This window comes from Pyxicephalus adspersus, chromosome 5 (assembly GCF_032062135.1).
Source record: "Pyxicephalus adspersus chromosome 5, UCB_Pads_2.0, whole genome shotgun sequence".
Taxonomy (NCBI): domain Eukaryota; kingdom Metazoa; phylum Chordata; class Amphibia; order Anura; family Pyxicephalidae; genus Pyxicephalus; species Pyxicephalus adspersus.
Window position 1 is genome coordinate 137017860 of NC_092862.1, and position 24686 is coordinate 137042545.

The 24686-nt window shown below is 40.1% G+C and overlaps 1 protein-coding gene across 3 annotated transcripts in view; it reads right to left on the reverse strand.

Annotated features, from left to right (window-relative positions):
• The window catches only part of CDK6 (cyclin dependent kinase 6), a 94864-nt gene that overhangs the window by 42668 nt on the left and 27510 nt on the right, over positions 1–24686 (reverse strand). For all 3 annotated transcript variants that reach the window (XM_072412869.1, XM_072412871.1, XM_072412870.1), the window contains exon 3: positions 15236–15371. In XM_072412869.1, the coding sequence (XP_072268970.1) occupies positions 15236–15371 (136 nt within the window). The remainder of the gene's footprint in view (positions 1–15235; positions 15372–24686) is intronic.

Sequence of the window (24686 nt, forward strand, 5' to 3'; positions counted from 1 at the left end):
AGATGCTGTAAATCAGTCATTTTTGTTGCCTGCTGAATTTTTGACTGTCTTTATAAAATGTCTAAGCTCTGCAGCAGACTTATACCTAGTCAAAAAGTTACAACATTGAAGTTTAATCACAGAAGACTGAGGAAATGCTCGTCTTTCTTGCAGCACAAGGATGACATCATCAAAACCCAAGAAAGTAAAGTTTGCTTTTTTGCTGCAATTTTTTTTTAGATGTAATCCATGTAAAAATTAGTTACTTAGGCGGTCCACTAAGTAACTCCAGGAAGCAGAATGTCACTTCTGTAACTGGTAGTTTGTGGGATTGCCATGTGGCAGATGCTGATAACCGAATCTGTGGGTAGGCCTGCAAGGTGCGTTAGCACCCGGGCCTCACATCTAGGGCTCTCCTTCCTGCAGCTGTTCCTAGATGGATGCTAATTGTCTCAACTCATTTAACCTCATAGATAATGTCTGGGAGAACACAAGCAATGAAGAGTTTTTTTTTCCTCTCCTTTAACGGTCATTTCCTCTCTGGTGTAACTTGCATGACAGCATGTGACAAGCAGAAATTAATGGGGACACTGCTGTGCCAATAGCCTTGAATGGCTCTGACACTGTCTGCGGGCTGCCTGCTTGGCCACCCAGCCAAGACCCCACATGAAACATGGCCAGGGGCCCGCGGCGCTATTCACTGACGAGCCAGCTGGTTGCTGATTAGAGATAAAACAATGGCTCGCAGTCACACAGAGAGAGGTTTAGTAAATGCTCTAAAGCAAAAATGATTTTAACCCCTTTGTACTAAGCAGGGGCCCCACTACACCCCAAGTGCCCTTGTAATCACATAAGAAGATCCTGAAAGAGGCTCAAGAGTTGTTGGACATTTAGATGAGAGGCACGGCTCAAAAATGTCCCTTTTTGGGCACAAGTTTCCCTCTCAATTCGTATTGAAGTAATAAACCCAATGCTACGCTTAGCACAATGATCCTGGGAACCTCAAGTCTCCAATATTTGCAAGGATGTAATACATAGTTCTTCCTTTGATAATTTTTATTTTGGAAGGGTCATATTTAAAGTGTGGGGTCTAAACTAAAACAAAGCAAGTAAAGAGAGATTATGCATACTTATGCTTATGGAATGTGTGTTGAAACTCCACCATGCAGCAGATCCCATGTGGCTGCAGGTACCCAATGCTCCCCAAGTTTCTCCAATTAGTTTATATGTCCTGCAGTGATTATGGGTACCAGGTACACCACATGGCTCGAAATGTTAGGCACCTACAGCAGTTCTGAATCTGATATACGGAGCTACCATCATGGACCTCCTTTGGAAAGCACTAGCTTAGTCGTTGGTTAGTCTGGCTTTAGCAATTCTGGGATCACTGGCCTGAAACAAAGGCTGGAACATGCCATGACCCATTTATCCCTGGAACCATTTGATTAACCCACGCTATTTTTATGAGCTAAGGGCAGCAAATATTAGAATAATGGCAGCCAACACGAACATGGATATACTATGGTAGCCACCATATTTGGTTTCTTACCAGAACTCTTTCAAGAAACTAAAATCTACAGCATTGTGAGAGAAAAAGATAGGATCTGCACTAGCTACTGCATTCACAGCATTGTTTTTACTGCTGCAAATAAAGCCTCAAAGTGTAGTGGTCAAAACAAGCCTTTTTGGAGCCAAGTCTTCAAGATTTTGTTTATGCTAATGACTTCACTCATAACCTCATCACACGCATGGTTCCAAGACTTTTCTAAAGCTGGCCTGACTATCTGGAATGGTCTTCCTCGTTCTATTTGGCTTGCTCCTACTTTCATTTAAAGAGAACTCAAAACCAATCTTTTCAAACTTGTCTACCCATGCTTCTGTCTCCTAAACCCTCACCACTTCCCACCATTCCATATCCCCCCTCCTATTGTGTGCTACTTCCCCCACCTCCTAGATTGTAAGCTCTTCGGGCAGGGTCCTCAAAAAATATGGATTATTTGTCTCAGAGGAACTAATACCACAGAACAGACCTACAAGAACATACTCTAGGGTAAATTGGTCAGAAGGGAATTCACATTAACAATATATCGGAAGAATCTACCAATTTCATGTAGGTCGTTTTAATAATTTAGTAATCCAATCTAGGTTCCTGATGAAGAGCTTGGCTCTTCCTCTTTAACATTGGTCAGTGATGGGCCTATAGTGTAGGATGTGGGGCAAGCTTTTTACCTTGACAAGTTTAATTATTAGTTGTCACCGGGATTCAGAGCTCAATAGAAAAATTGACCCCATATTAGAAGGCGACTTTTATCATTTCATCATTATGCCATTGTTTTGAATTTTAGATTTCTGGTTTGCTTTACCCAGAATGCCAGCATTGCATGGCTGCGGTACTAACCACTAAATCACCATATTTGACAGACATCTGATGGAAATATTTTTTTTTTCTTTTTTCACACCACTATGAAACAAGTCAGCTGCATTTCACCTGTTTTTGCTGGCGGATAACTTAAGTGGAGATTTACTTGTTACAAATCCGTGGCTTTGCTCAGGCACGGGACCAATAGCTGTCAGCTAAGGTTTTCATCACTTTGGAATGCCTGACCACATTACAGAGGTTCAATATGTAATACTCATTTAACACATCTCATATTGTAACTACCTATATTCATTAGGCTTAAAGGGAAGGTCTAACTAAAGCTGGCCATTCATGCAAGCCCCAGAGGCTTTACGGCAAAACTGACCTGGACCAGACTTCTGAAAACATAATTAAAATTAAAGTACCAATGTAGCAAAAATAGGGCTTAAATTATTGGGCCGCCATCTTTGGTAAGGTATTATCCAGAATCACCATCTACTTTTTGGACTGTGGTGCTAGCAACAGATTACACAACCCTGGTGCAATTTTTGTGTTCATACACTGTGTTATACTCTGTCATACTCATGTGTTCAACACATATCAGGCCTTGATGCAGCCGCTCACCTTGTAATATTCCACAAGGTTACAACTCTACAGTCTGATCTCCATTATTATTATTAATATTATTATTAGTAATAAACAGGATTTATATAGCGCCAACATATTACGCAGCGCTGTACATAAGATAGGGGTAGCAAATAACAGACGAATACAGACAGTGACACAAGAGGAGGAGAGGACCCTGCCCCGAAGAGCTTACGATCTAGTAGGTGGGGGAATTTACACACAATAGGAGGGGAGATATGTAGTGGTGGGAAGTAGTGATGGTTTCAAAAGACAGAAGAAGATGGGTAGGCAAGTTTGAAAAAATGGGCTTTGAGTGCTCTTTTAAAGTAGGAACAAGCCGAATAGGGCGAGGAAGACCATTCCAGAGAGTCCTGGAAGCTCTAGAGAAGTCTTGTATCCGTGCGTGTGATGAGGTTATGAGTGAGGAAGTCATTAGTAGGTCATTGGAGGAGTGGAGAGAGCGGCTGGGGGAGTACTTTTTTACCAGGTCAGAAAGGTAAGTGAGACAATAACTGTGGAGGGATTTAAAGGCAAAGCACAGGAGCTTGAATTTGATTCTAAGGTGAAATGGAAGCCAATGGAGAGAACTGCAAAGAGAGGCAACAGAAGCGGTGCGGTGGGAAGGATGGATGAGTCTGGCTGCAGCATTTATAATAGATTGTAGAGGAGAGAGTTGGGTTAGTGGAATACCAGAGAGGAGGAGGTTACAGAAGTCCAGACAAGAGATAAGAGCATGTACAAGGAGTTTGGAGGTCAATGGCCACTTTAGTAAGGGCTGTTTCGGTGGAATGGGCAGCTTTAAAACCAGACTGGAGAGGGTCAAGGAGAGAGTTGGTGCTCAGGTAATGGGTGAGTCTTTTGTAGACAATTCCTTCAAGAAGTTTGGAGACATATGGGAGAAGGGAGATAGGACGGTAGTTGGAGGGTAGGGAGGGGTCCAGTGAGGGTTTCTTTAGGATAGGGAGAATTATGGCATGTTTAAAAGTGGAGGCGTATATACCAGTAGAAAGGGAGAGGTTGAATAGTTCGGTTAGGGCAGGGGCCAGGGTGGAGGAATGGGCACAGAGTAGATCAGAGGGAATTGGGTCAAGCGGACAGGTAGTAGATGGAGATGATGAGAGAAGAGACTTTGTCCACAGTAGCAAAAAATAGCAGAGACTAAATCTAAGCTTTGGGAACAGATGTTCATGGGTGGCTCCCGGCAATTGGCACCTTGCCAGCAATTTTGGTAGCTCTAAACGCTGCTCTGGTTCTTCATGATTCACTACCACCCCCATTTCCTCCCTATGAGTGGCCACAGACGAAATACTACATGTACCATCTCAACCATGGGTATGGTTCACAGCCCAAGTCATTTTCAATTTGCAACTTAACCTTCTGCCTGGACTAAGCCTAACCTAACATTATTTCTGCCAAGTCAAAGTCAATGGGTCAGAGACCAAGGATGGCTTTAATGATAAACCCAGTTTATTTTTATGATACAACTGTTGCATATTTGTGACGTGTCAGGTATTTTATTCCTGCAGATGTGTAAAGTATTGGAAAGGATCATTTCTATCTAATGTCTATACACACATACAGAGGGTCACCTGAAAGAATCCTAACTGTCCATATTGAACATTTTCTTTTGCACAGCGCATGGGTACTTTAAGGAAGGCTTTACAGTCTCAGTACAATGCCAAGCATTGTTTAGCGGGGTGCTGTGAGGGCAGCGAGAGATTCTTCAATACTCAGATCTGGATGGGTTCCCAGTTCCGGAAATGTGACATTAAAAACTTGTAATGGACGCTGTCATGCTATCAGGAAACATGACCAAACTGAGGAGCAGATAAGAATACTAATGAAAGAGATTAGCCCAGGCTGCTCAATGGGCAGCTCAGGTTTTCTTCACTATATTTATTTATGCCCAGTTCCAGTGTCACCCAAAACATGATTCAGAGCCCAGATATATATGCATGTGGTGTTTTCTGAGCCAAAACATTTACAGACTAATGCACGTACTTTTGGATCTGCACAGTCATAGTCTTTTTTGAAGAATGCAATTGAATATTTGAACCAATTATTTCACTTTTAGAAAACATTTTGTTCATCACAATACACAACACAAAACAATTATATGTATATCATTCATATTCAGCACCATTACTATTGCCCGCATACAAGATCTGCACATTGTTTGTTACCATTCACCTTCTGCAAACATTTGCATCCAGTTTAAAGCCCAACTCAAAGGCTAAACACATTCCAGATATACCAACACAAAAGGTATTTAAAGTCTTAAGCTTTGTACACACTTGCAATAATTGTTACACTTGAAATAATTGTCTTGCGATAATTGTGGCTTTCAGCAGGAACGAACAAACTCTGCACTGACAGGGCTGTTCATTCTATGGAGGGAGAAAGGAAACGGGAGCGGTGATTGCCGTTCATTCAGTGATCCAGCAGGACAGAACAGAGTGATGTCAGGGGACAGCTGTACAGATGCTAGATTTTGGCCTAGGATAGCTATGAATGTATGTCTCAGGCGACATGAATCTACCATCTGCTTCTAGCTTTAGAGCCCATTATTTTTAGAATAAAGCCAAAGCATTACCTAGAAAAGCCTGTCCCCTGCCAGCATGAAGCAAAGAAAGGTTTTTACTCTTAGTATGGAGCAGTGATCTTATTGGGAACGTCTAACTTTAACTAAAGCTAAAAAAATGATCTGGAGGGAGCATTACTTTTGCTAATTTCAGGTCTGAGTTAGAGGAATTCTGGTTCCACATACAGCTACATGATAATGTTGGATTTTAGCTGTTCATCAAGATGAAAAAACTACCTGCAGACCTTGACATCTAAATTAATACCCCTCCATTTATTACACTGACAACCATGTAAGAACAGCACTCAAGGGTAGCATTGTCACCCTTGTATCCATTGTGCCAACCTGGACTTTTTGGGAGCACAGGGACTTTATAGGGGGCTTAGTTATTAGCACTGCCATCACTAATCAGCCAGACTCTGATTAAGCCTTTCTTGTCCTTTTTTCACATGGGGAAACCTTTGCAATATCTTTCAGGTCTTCAGGGAAATCCTTCTATAGTTACAATATCCACATGTCAGAGTACATTAGACTGGTGGTCAGTAGGAACATTGCTGGCCATTGGAAAGAATGTCACTCTTACAGATAACCGAAAAGATCATTGGAGGCACCTATAATGACCTAAGAGGCACAAACTTTTCAAGGAACTCCTAACAATCTCTAGAGAAACGTTAGGGTTCCATGGTTGAGAGTTCTGGTTGAGAAACACTGCTCAGTCATCCACTGGCTCTGCTCAGGTCCACTTACTCTTGTTATTACTAAGTGTGCAGACATGCAGGATTTTTAGTTTTGGCAACCACTTGTATGTCATAGGATATTCAACATTTGCAGGATCTCTTCACCATGGCCATAGGACTCTGGGTGCCAGGTTTAATTAGTCATCATTTACTAGAATATCATTTATCATGGTAATGTCGCTTCAAAAGTCATTTTATTACAACTTCATTACAACTCATTTGGTTTTAAGCCAACTAAACTATCTGCACACATTGAATAATTGTTTTTCAAACTTAATAATTGACCACTGATTCTGGGATGCAACGAGAAATCAATCTTGATGGACCATTCCGATTCATTTATTTTGGCAACAATCTTTCATCGTCTATCGTGTGTAGAGATGCCAGGCAAAATATAATTAGCAGGCATCAGCGCATGTGTGGCCAGTAGGCGTGTGTTGCGTGATGGATCTTTAAACGATCGCATCAGCAGTTTGTACAGCAGTCTATTGAGCTCTTCCAACAATTCAATTCCTGCTCTGTGTATAACATTGTGAGTTGATAGATGGTTCTTTGCAAACTGTTGTTTGTAGAGGATAGTTCACATATTAGGCACACAACCAGAACTACGTCTCCTAAGAGTTTGTACTCTACACATATAGATAGGTCGCTCATAGCAGATAGTTTACAGGTTAGACAGACTACCAGAACTACATCTCCTGAGTGCTTTCCCTACAGGCAGCGTGCAAGCAGTCTTGAACGCATTGGCAGAAAAAAAGAAATCTAATTGTGGAGTCATAGTGCATTTAATGTGGGATTCCAAAATATATGATTACAAATAGTTAATGAGTTGCCAAGCCAGGTATATTGGTAAGTATATGGAAGAAAAAAACAAAAAGAATGGCTCTTTATGCCATGAAATATGCTTGTAAAGGTCAGTTATACTTGACATTTACCAACTATAGAAAACTCAACTAATAACAAAATAAAAGTGAATACAATCCTAACTCAGAATGTACATAGGATTAATAACCACATATTGTTAATAAGTACTCCGTGTTACTCTTCTCCTGCTTCTTTTATTGGTATCACACATCACCCTTCCTAATCATCAGCAAAAAACTATTTTTTTGGAAACTTTGTTTCTCCCTCCTTATTGAATCTAATAAGTATCTCAACTACCTGAGTTTACCTTCAGCCCTTACATTTTACCACCACCACCAGTACAATCACCAGCCATGATCTACTACTAATATAAGTCTCTATGAAATCCCCTGAAGAAGCCAAAACGGTGAAACGTGTCGGTATTATGGAGTACTTATTAATTATATGTGGTTATTGATCCTATGTACATTTTGAGTTAAGATTGTATGCACTTCTTTTTTGTTATTATTCGCGTTGAGTATAGTTGTTAAACGTCAAATATAACTGACCTTTACAAACACATTTGCTGTAATAAAGAGCCATTCATTTTGTTTCTTCTTCCCTATACTTACTAATTGTGGAGTCAGACAGGACATTTTATTAATATTTTTAAAAACACCATAAAAAGGTGTCTGGAAACTTTCTATTTACATTGGCTCATGTGCTTCCTAGTTTTATATCACCTTAAACATATGGCCGGATAAACTCTCAACCCCCCGTGATATTGATGTATTCTCACACTTTTACTGTCAATCTATAGCGCTGCCTTTTTACAAATGTCTGTAACGAGAGATGTAAATTGATAAAGCTACAAGTTAGGGTAGAAATAACTTAACAGACGTTCCCATTCGGCCCACTAATGGCAGCGGTATGATTTCTAAAGAGTATCGTATGACTATATGTAACTGTACCTTGAAATGGAGGGATAATGCACAGCTGTCACAAAAGATGTTGCCCACATGAATGCATGGGGGAACTAACAACACAATTAAGGTGACCACATGATCTTTATCACCAGGAACAGTGCGCTAAGCTGATTTTGCTGGCGGCACTTTGAAATAAGAGTTAGAGGAACTCGGAATAGATGAGACAAGCGTATCTGGGAACCTTCATATAGGATAGCCTTGAACCTACATCAACAGCTCCCGTACACATGGGCATGGCTTAAACTTCGTCATCACTAACCTGAAGAAAGGTGTACTCCGCTAACTTTAATGGAGCATTTTTATAGCGCTAAGATGTTCTCTACATATCATGCAGCTCCATTTTGGAAGAGTTAGACAATTTTTTAAGGGCAATAGAGCTTTTGCTTTTCACAAGCTGTCAGAGGCTTTTTGGAAGTTTGAGCACTTCCTAAAACTTGCCAATAGCCTGCTAAAGACCATTAATAAAAGGGAGGTTGATGTTTTTTTGCATTTTTGTTGAGTGCAAGATGCTGTCCAGGTGCCATCCTATGGAGGAAGTTCATGGCTCCCTGCACTCATAGGGAATGGGTTGAACATACTGGCATCCATGCACCTAAAACTGAATTGATGGCGAGTTTTTCCTTTCCTTCTGCTCATCAATTCCAGTAGTACTGAAAGGAGGGACAACCGTTTCCCTTTAGATCAGTGTTTTTCAACCAGGGTTCCATCAGAGGTTGCAAGGGGTTTATTGAGCAATTTGTACCTCTGGGATCAGTTACTGCTGACACCAATGATCTTTTTGACCATATGTAAGGGTGACATTCTTCCTAATGCAAGAGGCATTCTTCTCACTGACCACCACACCAATAGACTGTGAGTTGTGGATATAGTAAAGTTATTCTCCCATGTCCAAAATGGTCAGGAAAGGCTGCTATTAACATTAATTTCATAATAGTGTGATACGAAGGGTCGTGTTACCGTTGTGCGCAAAACTCCGCTTTTTAACAGTTTGTAGCATTCCCATGTACCGTATGTCCTGCAGCCAACAGGCAGATTAGTTCCTGGTCAAAATCATGTCCTACTTTTGGCTGCTAGTTCTGTTTAAGCCTTTCTATACCTAGGCAAAGGTTGCTGAATCTTCAGCTTGTTACCTGCTACTTGATCAGCACTATTCTGCCCATTTGACTTCTTGGATACCGACCCTGGCTTGTCCCTGACCTTGGGTCAAGTTCCTGGACCTTGGCCTGTTCTGATGACAATTATTGCCTGCTGCCTGCCACCACTTACGACCATCTTGACCACAGAGTTTTGCCCGCTGGCTGCCTGACCACGGTACCTGTTCACTGGCTGTCCGTGCATGGAAACCCTGCTCCACCCTGGTAGAGAGATCCTTGGGACCATGACTTCTGATCCCCCGGCAGGCAAAGCAATCTAGTGGCCACTAGGGTTACTAACCCATCACTTCTTCTGGGGTTCTCTGGTGAAAACCAGGAGACACGTAGACTCAGGTAATCCCCTGCCACTTGCCAGGGAGCATAGCCTTTAAACCATGGGGTGCAGGAAGTATAATGGACTGTGCTGATTTGCTTTGGGGAAATGCAGTCCATCAGCAAAAACTTGACCTCTCTATGACCTGCTTCATGCATCCTCAGACTGCTATGAGAAGAGAAGCAGTTTTGGCAAGAACAAAAGTCCATTGGCACAGACCCCATGTTTGGCCTTGGTGTTCAACTATAATTAAATTAAACTAAGTAAAGACTATAATAGGCTGAGCTTACATGTGCATGAACACTATTTTTGTAGACAAAAATAGCACTGCAAAAAGTTTCTATTTCCATGTAACTATATAGAAGACAAGCAACCATACAGCCTTACATAACTATAAGTAGATAAACCTTAGCAGTGGGCCCACACAATGATTACCTCTACTAAACCACATATGTTAAATGTACAGCTTCCATTTCCAGGAAACACCCTTGTGTCACCCCAAACCCATGTAGTCTCAGAAAGCCAAAACCAACTGCTAAAAGTTAACAACTCTTGTAGCCTGCTCTTGCTGTGCTCTCATTTTCTCTTTGTCCCCCTAACAGTCCCAAATGCTCAAATCATGAATCAGCGGGGACGTCCCTTTGAAGAGCTGCACAATCGAGACATCCATTAATATCACACATCTATTTTCAGGAAAGAGTATTAGTCAAAACTGTCTTATCGAGTAAACTCAAGGTCGGCCAAGACAATTCAGAAGTAATCATCAGCACTTCTTCAAATTACTAATCTTTCTGTTATTTTATTTTAACGTCTATGATTACAAAACAAGCCAAAATTCCCCCAACTTCTATCTTCTTCTGCACTGCTGAGCAAAAACAATTTAGGAGACTTTTGTTCCCTGTAAGTGGGTTAAGATCTGAACAATTTATGGTACTGCAAATCCCACTTGAAGCAGGTCAACTGCAGGTCCAATGCAACAGTCAATTAAATTTGAATGAGCCTTTAGGCTACATATACATACTAGACCAGTTTTTCTCAACCAGGGTTCCTTGAGCAATGAGCAGTTTGTGCCTCTCAGGTCAATTTAACTGACACCAATAATCTTTTTGGCTATCAGTAAAGTTGGCAGCCTTTACTCTGGCCAGCAATTCAAGAGGTATTCTTCCCACCGACAATCACATTAAATGTACTGCTAGATGTAGATATAGTATTTATAACTTTAAGGTCTTCAGAGAACCTCTGCTATATTAAGGGGTTCCCCCAAGTTAATAAGGTCAACACACACTGTACTAGACGATCATGATAATATTGGGCGCAAATCATGCATGTGTACAGCTGTCCCTGGAAAATGTTTATTAAACCACCCTTCCGGATCAATAAACTTAGTAAATGAGTCTGCTGACTTCAACCATTAAATGTGCAATGTGCAATGCAAAAATCCAAATGCAAAAAACAACCTAAATTCTTCTAGTAAACCAACCAAATTTATTTAGGCTCTCCAAGACCAGAGAAGATAGACTATAATTGAAGAACAGGTGTGATCCAGCAAACCTGGAAGAGATTGCTTAAAAACTATTTGCCACTAATTGACAAAAGTTGGCAATCCTGGACCTTATCCATTTCAGGTTTGCTAGACCACCCAGATTCTCCGATAAAAGCTTACCTTCTCCGGTCTTGGAGAGCATTAATAAATCTTGAAGAGCCATGACTGGTTTCCTGTTGGTGACAATGGTGAATCATGTGTGCCTAGTGTACGTTGGAATGGCCAACCCTATTGGAATTGGATCACAACCAGAAGACCGGGACAGAGCATTGTAAACCTATATTAGGAACTGTCTGAACAAGGACCTTCATTGCTTCAGGTATTCCAATAAAAGCTGCAAATTTGAAAAGAATGAATATGTTTAAACTTTATGAGATTCAAAAGACTGGGTTTACATATATTCTATAGAAAGTGAGGGTAAGGGAACACCTATCTGTATAGCACATTATATGTTTACATTTCCTTGTAATTGCCAGAGTAAACCTACACACAAGTTTGGCAACACTTGGAAAAACAGTTCCTATGGATTATCAGACACCTTCTGGCATTACAATGATTAAGTCTGACATTTTTACAAATAGCTGGTGCAGCAAATTTCACAATTTATAGATGTTACGAGGCAGTAACGGTGCTACAATACGGCTCCACTTAGTGCCCATGAGACTTTCCTCATGTGGTAGAAACATTTAGATGTAGTCAAAAAAAATGTTTCGTTTAATACTGTGAATATTATTCCTGGCGGAGGGGAATGACTTATACATCAATTTAGGCAAGCTTGCATGCCGAGCCGAGGAGAAACAAATGCCTCAATCTGTGTGGGTGTTATGATGTTAGAATTACATGAAAATGTCTGTTAGGTATACGATGAGATCCTAACAACTTCCCCCGAATGCTTTTCTGAGTGCATGGGGAGGTCCAACAGTCTGATTAATCGGTTTTTTCACCTTTGTATTCCCCTTAGTGGTCACGTGGGATGAGAAGCAGAGGTGCCAGTGTATGTAATGTACTATATAAAGTCTATAAGCAAATAATATGTGGTACATTGTTTTTTTGCCAAAATGATTTTGAGGAGATGAAAGCTGATCTTGGAGATTAAAATTCAACCCTGCAGACTGTGTGCATGTGGTCTGTGCAATTTTAAAAGCGACAATTTGGCTTCCAAGAACCTCAAACGGATAAAGCAACTTTGCTGCCAGTATTTGTGGATCCCTCAAAACATCTTAAAATAGGTTGGAGGAAAACATCAGATGTGATAAATGCCTAGAACAACCTTTCTTGATATTTCTTGATGGAGGAACTTTTGGGATAACTTTCAGTTCTTCAGGGAACTCCTTCTATAATTACTATATCCACAGCTCACAGTACATTAGCTCGGTGGTCACAAGGAAGTTGCCCAAAAACATCATTGGTGTCAGTTTGACAGACCCGAAAGGCACAAAATCGCTCATTATTAAAGGAACCCCAGGCAAACTCTGGAGGAAACCTACCATTCCACAGATGCCTGGTTGAAAAACACTGGTTCAATTCCCAGTGGCTTGTGTCTCCCACACGCAGAATCCATCAAATTCTTCAAAATAAAACCAAGCAAAAAGAAAGGTTTTGCCACAGAACGAAGGATCCCCTCGCGATCATGATGAAGCACTTCCTTTTTGACCAAACCATGGTTTGTTGCTTGGTTTTAGGGTTTAAAGATATTTTCACTAATGGCTGCAGAATGTTCTCCTTGTGCTTAGAATAATAACGATCCAGTGGAATTTTTGTGTTACCAGACGGTTATAAGGAAGCCGTTGATACTTCGGGACAGCCATTCCATGTATCCTTGGTTCATATTGGAAAACATAGCATTCCATCCTAACCATGTAAACCAGGTATGGATATTATGAAAGATTAGAGCTTGCTCCACAAGGTCATTTTATCTGTATGCCCTTAACTTAATTTCATTTTAATAGAAGGAGGAGACTACAAGGTAATTCTGTCTGTTAGCAGTCACCTGGATAGGAAGCATGGAAAAATCTCTCGTGGGGACACAGAAAAGCAATTAAACATTAACGGAGGTTCTAATTTTTTCTCCCAACACTTGCATTCTGTGGCCTTTTTGGGAGCATTTTCAGTCATCTTGTTTTACCTGGTACCTCTAAAACCGACAAAACAAATTGGAGGTATTATCTCTCACCTTTCAATAAGTCTGTCACCCATGAAATAGTAAGCAAATGAGAGCATAAATAATGAAATTCCCACAGGGGTTCACAACAGAGTTTTACGCGATAATACCCTTATCTACGTTCCAACCCATCCTCGCCCATTTTAAATTCATCCTTAGCCCAATCACCCTCATTTTCTTTGCAACACCCCCTCCCCATCAGATTCTTATCTGTCCCCATTACTATCGCACATTTTAGGCAGTTATGTAAATTCAATCCAAAAAAAACATGCAAGAAAACAAAATTGTGCAATTAACATATTTTGTTAGGCAAGTAACTGAAAATTGTCTAAGCAGATCTGTCATCACAAAGAAAGTGAAAAAAAAACAGCACAAAGTAATAAATATTCTTATATAGCTTAGCAGGTAGAGGGGAAAAAAGAAAGGTGTGAAAGTCCCATTTTGTGTTCTCTGGGCACACAATTTCAAGTTCTCAGCAATGTGGCAACAACTCAATCAATAGAGATTGAGGCTGATATACTAAACTATGGGAATACAGGGGCAGATTTATTTTCTTGCAAGGGATACATTACTTAGCTCAGCAAATCAGTTTACTCAATGACTTCAGCTATTTATTCAGGTGCATGGAAAAACAAAACTTTCTTGCACATGATTGGGTATTTTATGCAAAGTGAACTAATTCACATTCACCAAACCACTTTGGTAAGTGAATTTTTATAGTAAGTGAATATTTATTATTTACTCCCTCCATCAGAGCATTTAATGAGGTACAGCACATTACAAGCAACACTGTTCTAACCAGAAATAATTTTAAAGCTGGGTGAGAAAAAGCAATAGGCAGGTGATCAAAAATTGGGCAGGGCAGCACATGTCAAATTTAGTGTTCTCAGTTGTTGTTTCCGGTAACCTCTATAATTATGTCAGCTTTCTATGGACCCCCTTTACTTTGTTCAAAAGTTCTAAGGCCGACCTTCTTAGTATGTCCCATTTTTCCATCATCTTTGTATTTTTACCCCAACTATCTAATGCCCCTGTATTTTGAGCCAACTTTTCAGTAAGCTGGGTGGTTATGGAAAAGTGCTGGGTGGTGCACCCAACTTAAAGGGGTTGGGTAGAACACTGAAGATGCTCTGAAGCAATGGTCAACAACCGATGGTCCACAAGAAAATATTGGTAAACCACAACTCTGGCTGGTGCACCCCTCAGCGGGGTCAGAGGAGCCTGCTGGCGGGGGGCGCACCATCAAGAGCTGCGGACCATGTCCCCCGTACTCTGGACATCTCTGGACACAACACGCCCACTCTCCCATCACAGCTCTAAGCCTGGGTGGGTTCTGGCATCATGACGTCACTTTAGGGAAAGTTTCTTCCCCTTTGAGTAACACATGGCTCCCCACACATGCCCGGTCTGGAGTCCGTGCATTTAGTGGTGCGTGACAACCAAAAAGATGGCAACCACTGCTATGCAGAAGGAAGAAGGCTGGCAAAGCCCTCAGATGACTGCATTCATGGAAACCAAGCAGGGATCTAATAAACTATTGCCTGCGCTCCCTAGCTTTCCTACACTAGCACCTTCCCACCATCCTCACACCCTACCGCAGTAAAGTAGACTGGAATTGCCCTATTTACCATGGATTTCTACATATTGCTGTGGTTTTCCATCTACTAGAACGTCTTATGTTCATACCCTTCTTTAAAAATTTTTAAAATATTGTCATGACAACTAAATTGACTTGACGGGTTTTAAATAACGACACACAAAATGTGGTTGAGAACAGACTGAATTAGAAACCACGAGTGAAACTAGGAAACATCAAATTAAACATTTGGGCTTTCAAAATGATGACCAACGTTAAGTATTTCACAATGCTGTCTTTCAGTATGAGATATACAAAGACTTATTCTCTAACGAAGAAAAAGATACACCATCTATACAAATAAGCATATTGATACCTTTATCGTCTCACTCGGTAGTCCTGGTTCAGGTACTTTGTCTAGGTAGGCGGCCAGATCTTGGTCTACATGTTCAAATACCAGTGTCAGCTTTGTTTCTCTGTCCGTTCGCGAAACAGTGCACACATCAAACAACCTGAGGAAGAAAGATTTAGGTCAATGGAGCTAGTACTTATTTTGTTTATGGTGTCATTATAAATCAGGTTTTCATTATTTAGAAACATTCCAGCCCTTGGATTTGGTAGCTGCACTCATTTGCTCTGTCAGGCTTCTGCTTTTAACTGTGTACTTTTGTTGGATGATGGTTAAGCAAAACAAACATTTGTGATCGAGAAAATTTAGCATATATACAGTAGTCCTCCAACAGTTCAGCTGCGGTGGTAACTAATCAACCGAACGGAGAAGAGTGTTCACATCATATCCTATAGAGGAAAATGCAATGGGGAGCCTCCTGCTTGTCCCCCCCTCTCCATAGAGCTTAACAGTGTTGTGTGTACAGTGTTCATTTGTTCCATTTTTATTGGAAATGAATAAGATAGATAATTTCCAGCAACCAAAATGTAAAGTCTAAGCAGCTAAACATAGAAGCACAAAACACATCCCATACCCATTTTCTCTATAATAAAGGGAGGTGGTGTGTTGTAGTGCCCAGAGATTGCTCGCAACAATGCTGATACCAGTGTGGCATTGTGCAGAAGTTCTAACAAGTTCTATTTCTGAAGGAATAAAATCTTTTTTTGCAATTATCAAATAGATACGACAAAATGCTTCCAAAAGGCATATTTATTACACCAACATGCTACAAATAGGAGGTGGTCATTATTAGGGTCTACATACCCTTTGAGTTAAAGTGGACTTTCAATGATTTTACAAGTCTACATGATTACACAATTACTGCTGCGTATGAATTTATTGCCAAGTCTTATTGGCCCTGATTTATGCCAGGGTTATTTGCAATAGACTGCAATGAGGTTTGGATTTTGCCTGTTGTATTTTATATTGAATCAGTCTGAAAATGTTGAATTTCTGTTTCCAAACTGGGACTCTACCCAGTGGTGACCTAGGCCACCATAAAAACATCATAGGAGTTCCTATCCTATCCAGATATACTTTAAGTACAAGATTTTTCACTATAATTCATTTCTGGTGATAGGCAGACTCCATGTCAGGAATGAAAAGAACTTTATCAAGGACCCCATCATGCTTCTTGAACCCTTTGGTCCTCCAATATGCAAATGCCGAATTTAGCAACAGTGTTTGCCCCATCCCTCCAAAACCTTGCTGGTCTCTGATAGTGAAGCCTTTATGACCTCTGATTAGAGCTTGAAATAAACTATTACCACTGCATATCATTGTATTGCCAAGTCCTACTGGCCCAAATCTTTTCCAGGGTGATTTCCATTTGACCAAGGGATTTCCATTTTGCCTATTGTCTTTTACATTAAATCAGTCTGAAACTGTTTAATTTCCGTTTCCAAAAACCACAGGACACATTACAAAACATTCAGCATCCTTCAACAAGGAGATTATAAATACTAAAAATCATGCAACTGGATATAAATGAATATGCAATATTCATCCAAGCAATGAAAAAAATGGAGTTTACAATAAATAAACCTAATAAAAACAGTTTTTATTCAGAGTGCATTTTGCTGTAGTTTATAAACTTGGAATAAAATGTATTTATGGGAAATGCCCCTGAATGCAAAAGGACTGCCTATAACCTAACACATGTAAATACCCTGCACCTAGGCCGGTCTGAGTCTGAAATATAAGCACTGGAAAATATTCCGTATGTATGATTTCTTTGAGTTGACTTACATTTACTGTAATATTCTCAAAAACACCTTTCTTGCCAGGCATTTCATATGCTGGCACAGACAACAACCGAATGTATGAAAGAGGCCGTATGCAGCAGAATATATAGTCTTTAACTGTGATGATGGCGTGAGTGAACGGGTACCGTATCATTTAGACGTCATAATATTTGACATTTTTGTGCAAATAAGCAAGTTTAACTTAAATTGATTAATTTACAATTGCAAAACCACTGACCATGATATTCTATTTATTAATGATGAAGGAGCAATGGAACAGGTAGATGTACTCATACATTAAAGTCCAAAGTATATTTATAACCAGCTACATAAAAATACCTCTAACTGCTCTAGCTGCTCCTCCAATTCTACTATGACTTCCTCTCTCATTACCTCTTCCTATGCATTGCTCCAAGACTTTTCTAGAGCTGACCCTACTTTCCGGAATCCCCGCCTTCATTCCATTGGGCTGCCATTCCATTCCCTCTTACAGTAAAGCTCAGACTGGCCATGAGGACGTGGTGTACTTATTGCTTCCTCATGCCAGGTAACTCCTGCCTTGTGGGACATGCTACAAGTGGATTCTCCATGCAACAGCTCCATATAGAATGAGTGGGGGCGATAGGGAGCGGTACAGTACACTTATTGCAGCCTGCTGTCAAATGTGTAAATGTTGGTTGCAGTGCAGCGGGCAAGGTGCCAGCCATCGGGAGCTGTGCAGAATCACTCAATCTAAATAAAGTCCTAACCTGCCCTAAGTAAAATTGCTTTCAATGGAGCCCAGTTCAGAACACACTGCATTAGTGTGGGTTGGATTAAAATAAGGCATAGTACGTTTCTAAGCAGGGGAACACAGCGCATCACAATGCAATGAAATACAAATTATTGTGACCGCAGCTGTGAAAAGAAAAAACCCACACAGCAAAGCAATGTGTTAAAATCAAACGCATGTGAACATTGAACATTTAATACAGTGTGCGCTAAATACATCACATATAGTGCAATTTAGGCTATAAACTGTTTATATTTCCCCCAAAAATAAAGCACATATGAAGCCTACTTCTAAGAACAGTGAGCATTTGTACTGTGATCAATTGTCTCAGTAATCCAGATTTTGCATCTGGAAGTGCAAAACGTCTTAAAATTCCTCATCCAAACTCTGTGATATTTTCTTTCCTTTAGAAATAAGACTTCCCCACGATTAGACGTATTGCATGATTGTGCAAGAGTGACAGATATTTGCCTGTCGCACAACAGTAGCTGCCAAATATCTGAATGAAAGTTGACCTGTACCAAAAAGTTAACCTAAAGTTATTTTAATAGTCTTCCTGAGAAGGGCAAGTAATGAGGAACAAAATGCCTGAAATATTTGCCTTACCCATAAAGAAAGTTTCTCCAAGTTCCCTTTAGTGCTGACTATGTGTGTAAAAGCATTGGCACGCTGTCATGTGATCTTAAAACTAAACATTTGCTTGCTTTTTGGGGAAACTTCTCTTTAATTCCAGTTCTGCAGACACAACTGGAAGTTATTGAAAATCTCCCTATGTAGTCACATGAATCCCACCTGTACGTTTTATCATTTATTCCGATGCCAATGCTTCAGTTTTCATTTTCTCATCATGGTCTCAGTCACCATGGTCATCAAGACAAAGGGAAAGTCTAACCAGGCCGCCATAAAAATGTGTTACCATTTCCCACCACCCTATGCAAATATACTTCAAGAAAAAATCATTTAGTTCTGGTAATATGCAGCCACCAGGTCAGAAAGAAGGACATTTCTCCATCAAGGACCCTAACATGCTGAACCTCTGTGGTTCTCAATTATGCACTTGTTGACTTCAGCTAAGATGTCGGTGTTTTGCCCCATCCCTCCAGAACCTTTGTGTTTGCCAGACGTGATGGTGAAACCTTGATGACCATTGGTTGAGCATATCAGAGGTGATATCCAAATTTTTCCCCCCTTGGTGTATAAGTAGTAGGTCACAAGCCTTCTGGCATGAGCTGGGAAATCCTGAGGTCTCCAAATCATAGGAGAAGACACTTCAGTGTTGTTGCCATCTTCTCACAAAATGATGTCTCCATGTTCTCTAAGGATCTCGTTGAAAGGTCAATGAAATCAGTCTTGCCTAAATTCGGTAAGCAATCTTTATAGTAAATGTATTTGTTAAGCATATGTAAACAAAAAAAAAACCTTTTTTTAACTTTGGACAGTGAACAAGAAGCTTGAAACCCCAGATATTTTTTGCTGCCCATTGAGAATATTTCTTTTTCCTGTCTGACACATGCAAGGGAGCCGTCTTTTTTGTGTCAGCTGTAAAAAAAAGTTTCCATTTTTCGCTTTCTGTATCTGCAACAATGGTCAACAGGACAGATATCCCAAAATGGACAGCAATTTAAAACCTCACATCTATTTTAAACCATAGCACTACTCAGTCATTCTCAACCAGGGTTCCTCCAAGGATTGTTAAGGGTTCCTTGGACTGTGACCGAGTGGCGCACCATTTATTGATACCTGAACAATTCCAGGCAAAAAGTCAGCAGCATTTTTACTTTCTTATCAATGTGGTATTCCAGTCACCACTATAGAGGGTCATTCTTTCCAGTGGTCACCCATTTGGGAGTCTTTTCTCTACTGACCTCCAACAAAGGGGTTCCCCCAATACCAAAATATTTTAAGAGTTCCTCAGGACTTGAAAAATATTTCAAGGGTTCATCAGGAGTATAAAAAGCTTGAGAAGGGTCGGTACTGCCATTATGACATACCACTGATATGATATGCTTCAATTACTCAGTTTGTGTTTACATGGGGAGAGGAACCATCTAATAAGATGGCCATTTATTTTAATAAACAGCCCGCTTTAACTAGAAAAAAATATCTATATAAATTTCCGAGCAATGTCTTCCAGGCCTAAAAGCCAGCAAGGTCTGTTTAGTTTTATCACTTCATGCACAAGGTTATTGGACTGTTCCGCCATATAAATGAGCGTAGCAAACTTATGAAAGAATAAAAAGCCCTATGTGAACCTGGTGCACTGGACTCATTAGCAGCAGTATTTGAACCGCACGCCTTGCCTGTATGGAAAGGCACACTGAGTGAATAAACCATTAATTTCACCCGTCACTGCAGACTACGTCAAAGCTGAGCTGCTGGATCAAAGGACGTTTACCAACGTGAGGATGCATGTAACCAACGTTAAGCTTCAGTACCGCAAGCAAACAGGTAATCGAGATGTTGTCTGTTCCGAGGATCAGACACCTCCGCCACGGAAAACTAATGACCTCTCAGAAGCTTTACATTTAAAGGGTCAGCCTCCTCAAAACTGGGGTCAGATCCTGGGTCTGCATATGTGCCAAACTCATTGGTCCTGATTTATTTAAGCTCTCAAAGGCTGGAGAGGATACACTTTCATCAGAAAAGCTGGGTGCTCCAGCAAACCTGGAATGGATCTGGTCCAGGATTCAAAACATTTGCTAGCAAATAGGAAATTACTTTTATGAAATGTATTCCAGGTTTTCTGGATCATCCAGCTTCACTGATGAAAATGTATTGTCTCCAGCCTTGGAGAGCTTTAATAAATCAGGCCCATTAAGAGGGGCTTCTATTATTCCTGATAAATCTTTTATTATTTAAGGAGGAGCCAGGACACACACAAATAGCCAGGGATAACCAAAATTCCAAAGTGGTCAGGAGTCAAGAATTGTGGCAAGGGACCCCACCATTTAAGTACTTAGGACAGCCAGGAGCGGAGTAGACCACCTAGTTTTAATTATAAATAAAAAATAAAACTGCACTTAGTAAAAACACTGTACATACAACAGACTTGTTGATATCCTAGAACAGAAGACCTTCAATAGGATAACAAAAGCATTGACAAAAGCAAACGTAGCTTCAAGTAGGTCCAATACAGGTTAGGAGGAGGTCAATTGCATCTAAAAATACTCAGATTCAGAGGAAACAAACAAAAAATCCCTCTCACATTTTGTGAGCAGGCAGGCTCTCCAACAATCCTCTCTCCCATATTTTAAAATATCACTATTTCTGGATATTTTAGGTATGTTCTACCACTTAACCAAATTAACCATTTTAATATTACTACACACCATCACATCACCAGTATTACTATCACATACTATTACCTATATATGTTTATTGTCTATTCTTTTATTAATTTACTCTTATGCACTGTGATCAAAGTTGCAGATAAATATGCAAATGTTTACATTTAATTATATTAGGATTTTTGTGTACTACTAAAATATTTTGTCTTTAACCTATTAATTTATGTGTGTAACTAATTAGTCCATACCAAACTTGCCTACCCCTTGCCTTTGAAACCGTCACTACTTTCCACCACTACGTATCCCCTCTCCTATTGTGTGTTAATTCCCCCACCGCCTAGATTGTAAGCTCTTCGGGGCAGGATCACTGTCTGTACTCGTCTGTCATTTACAACGCCTATTTAATGTACAGCGCTGCGTAATATATTGGCGCTATATAAATCCTGCTTATTAATAATAATAATAATAATATTAATAAAGTATTATTGTGTTGTTAATGTACCGCTACCCCTGAAGAAGCCGGTGCTGGGCGAAGCGCGTTGGGTACTACTGTATTTACACACGCGACTACTTATTTTACATTATTGTACTAGTGAATACGCACAACATTAGATGGATATTGTATAGTGCCTTTAGGGCCTAACCATGTTCTGACTACGATCTTAGCATGCATAAGATCTAAAAGTTTTTTGTATTTTACAATACAATACATATTTTGCCAAAAACCCTTCTTTTCTTTACGTTACCCAGGGCTGGCAAAAAGCCCCTTCCGGGCATGCATAACAACCACCACGTATACATATTTTGTTATTTCAGGCAGGCACTTAGTTGCAGAAAGCAACAGACTATGACTCTTACAATAAAACAAAATTTCCTGATTTATCACTATCTTCTGTAGAGGAAAAAAAAAACCACAAACAACACACCTAAGTTTTATTCATTTAAAAAGTTTTCCAAGTACAGAAAAGTACCTGTTGACCTGCCAGAAATGTACATTTCTCCTAAGCCCTGTTGTGAGCCGACGACCCACAGCCTTTTTTGTGGACTACAAATCCTAAGTGTGCTGCAAAATAAAACTCAAGCAAGAAACAAATATTCATCTAAATATAAACCTTTCAAGACAAAGGCAGTAACATTGATATAAAATCTGTGTATTTGCCATAAATGTTGGAACTGGACGCCTGTGACTGAATGTGGTTTGTATGTTTCTGGGGTCACAGTGACCTGAGTTCCCAGGGGTTTGTATAATCAAATGACCCAGAGGTTGGTCAGAGTTTCTCAATTTGGGTTTATTTGTTTCACTGGCAACAGTCACTTATTCTGCAGATCCTGGAATGCAGAAGAGAAAACCCTGTCTTACAGGACATTTTGGTATGCAAATATCAAATTCCAATATCAGTTTTAGCCCATGCCATACAATGCCTTTGGAAATCACAGTTGGCAAATGAGGCTGGCCATCACTCTAATTGCTAGTGGTCCACTGAAAAATTTGGACATTATTTGCAATTTTTAGGTTTTATTAATAATAAAACAAAAATAACATTGTAATAAATTCCTATATTCTGAATGACAATTTTCGCCTTTATATTGCACTAAATTCACAAACTGTACTAGAGATGGTATTAAGTTGTATGAGGCAACCGCTGCGAGCCGTACGCTTCAGTATTGTTTCCACCATTACAACAGTCACCCCGCTCCGCCAATACCGATTCTCATTTGATTGTTTTATTTTATTTGTTTATTTCTCAGATGCTCTTTTAGGTAAGTATGACCTTAACTATGTATTTTCTTTACCTGTTATATTTAATGTCTTCAGATAGTTTGATAACCATTATTTCTTGTTTGGTCTTAGACTGGAACAAAATAAACCCATAATGAGTGGGAAAAAGCAAACAAATATTTTGCATTTCTTTAGTAATACTAAAGATAATGCAACTAATAGTAACAATAGTAATACTTCACTCAAAGCGGAAGTAAACCCAAAACAAACAATCGCACTTACCTTCAATCTCACAGATCAGTCTATCTGTCCGGAGGTTTCTTCCATCGGGTCCCGCGTCGTCCCGTTATCCGTCTCCGAGGGCGTGCCGACATCATCTCCTCTCTTCTTCCGGATTCTTCTTCCTACGTCATCCGATCTCGCACTGCACAGGTGCGAGATCAGGTGATGTAGATTGAGTAAAAACTTGCCGATCTCACGATCGCCAATTTTTTTTTATTGATGAAAGGGCTCCTTCTGCGCATGCTCAGGACGATGCGGGACCGGATGGAAGAAACTTCCTGACAGCTAGACTGATCTACAGGATTGTAAGTGTGATTTTTTTTTGTTTTGGGTTTACTTCTGCTTTAATGTACAGAGCTGCGTAATATGTTGGTGCTATATAAATAACAGAAGTTCTAAATAGTTAAAAAAGCCAGGAAAAAAATGTGCCACATGACGGCTATTTGCAAGTATTCTCTGGAGTATTATGCGGAGGGCACCCTGCTGAATGTCACACTGAGCGCTGTATTCCCTGCACATAAAAATGGAAGCACATTTTGGATAATAAGCTTATATAGTGCAAACGGCCTCAAGGAAAGGTCCAGCAGCTGCCAGATCTCCAAATACTGTAAACTGCAAGGTGCAGGGCTCCTTTAAGAGGTTACTCATGTCCCCTTATTGTTCCCCATGTATGTGATGGCAAACAGTACATTCCCAACTCCTTCTGCCAAGTGAAAATGAGAACGCTTTTAGTCTAGAAATGATTGAGGTGGTTTTCCCTAATCAAATTAAATCAGCCAAATGTTCTTTTCAGAGGTAACTGTCTACTCGGCAGCTGTATGCAAACGACCACATCAAATGTGGACAGAAAGGAGGAGAAGAAGAAGAAAAAAAAAATAATGAAAGATCTCTGTCCCTCCAACTGCTTTCCTTCTTCTACAGAGACAAAAGGAGCCATGCAGATCATAATTACATTCTGGGGAACCGAGAGGGATGGTTTAACTCCTTGTTACCAGGTGTTTTTGGGTAACAAACTAATGGAGGACGCTTCACATCTCATATGTATTAATGGAGTTAAAGTAGAACTCCAGGGTACATGTTTGCTTCTGGATGGGTGTGAGTGTCCAGATGTTTGTTACATTTTCATTGCTGCTCATGACCTTTGCAGGGGAGATTCCCCCTTTACTTCCTGTCCTGTTGTCTCAGGAAGTGTGGGAAACCCCTTTTTTACATAGTAACAAGCAGCAAAAAAAGCAACTTTTAAAATAGCACATTAGGTGTAGATAGGGATCAGATGGTTGTTGCTGGAAACAATCTTTTGCAACCTGTTCAATGGAGGATGAAGGGGGAGGATGAGTGAGCGTCTCCCTGCTGCGTCTGACTACTGTACGCTTCAATGGAGGAATTCACCAATCAGCGCACACGACCATACATACTTGTATCTAGTTTGTGTATATAGCTTAGGAAAGCTCTGTCAAGATTCTAACGCTGGAGGGTATGCACACATAGAAGACAAAAATTATTGCAACACTGAATTCATTATTATTATTATTATTATTAATAAACAGGATTTATATAGCACCAACATATTACG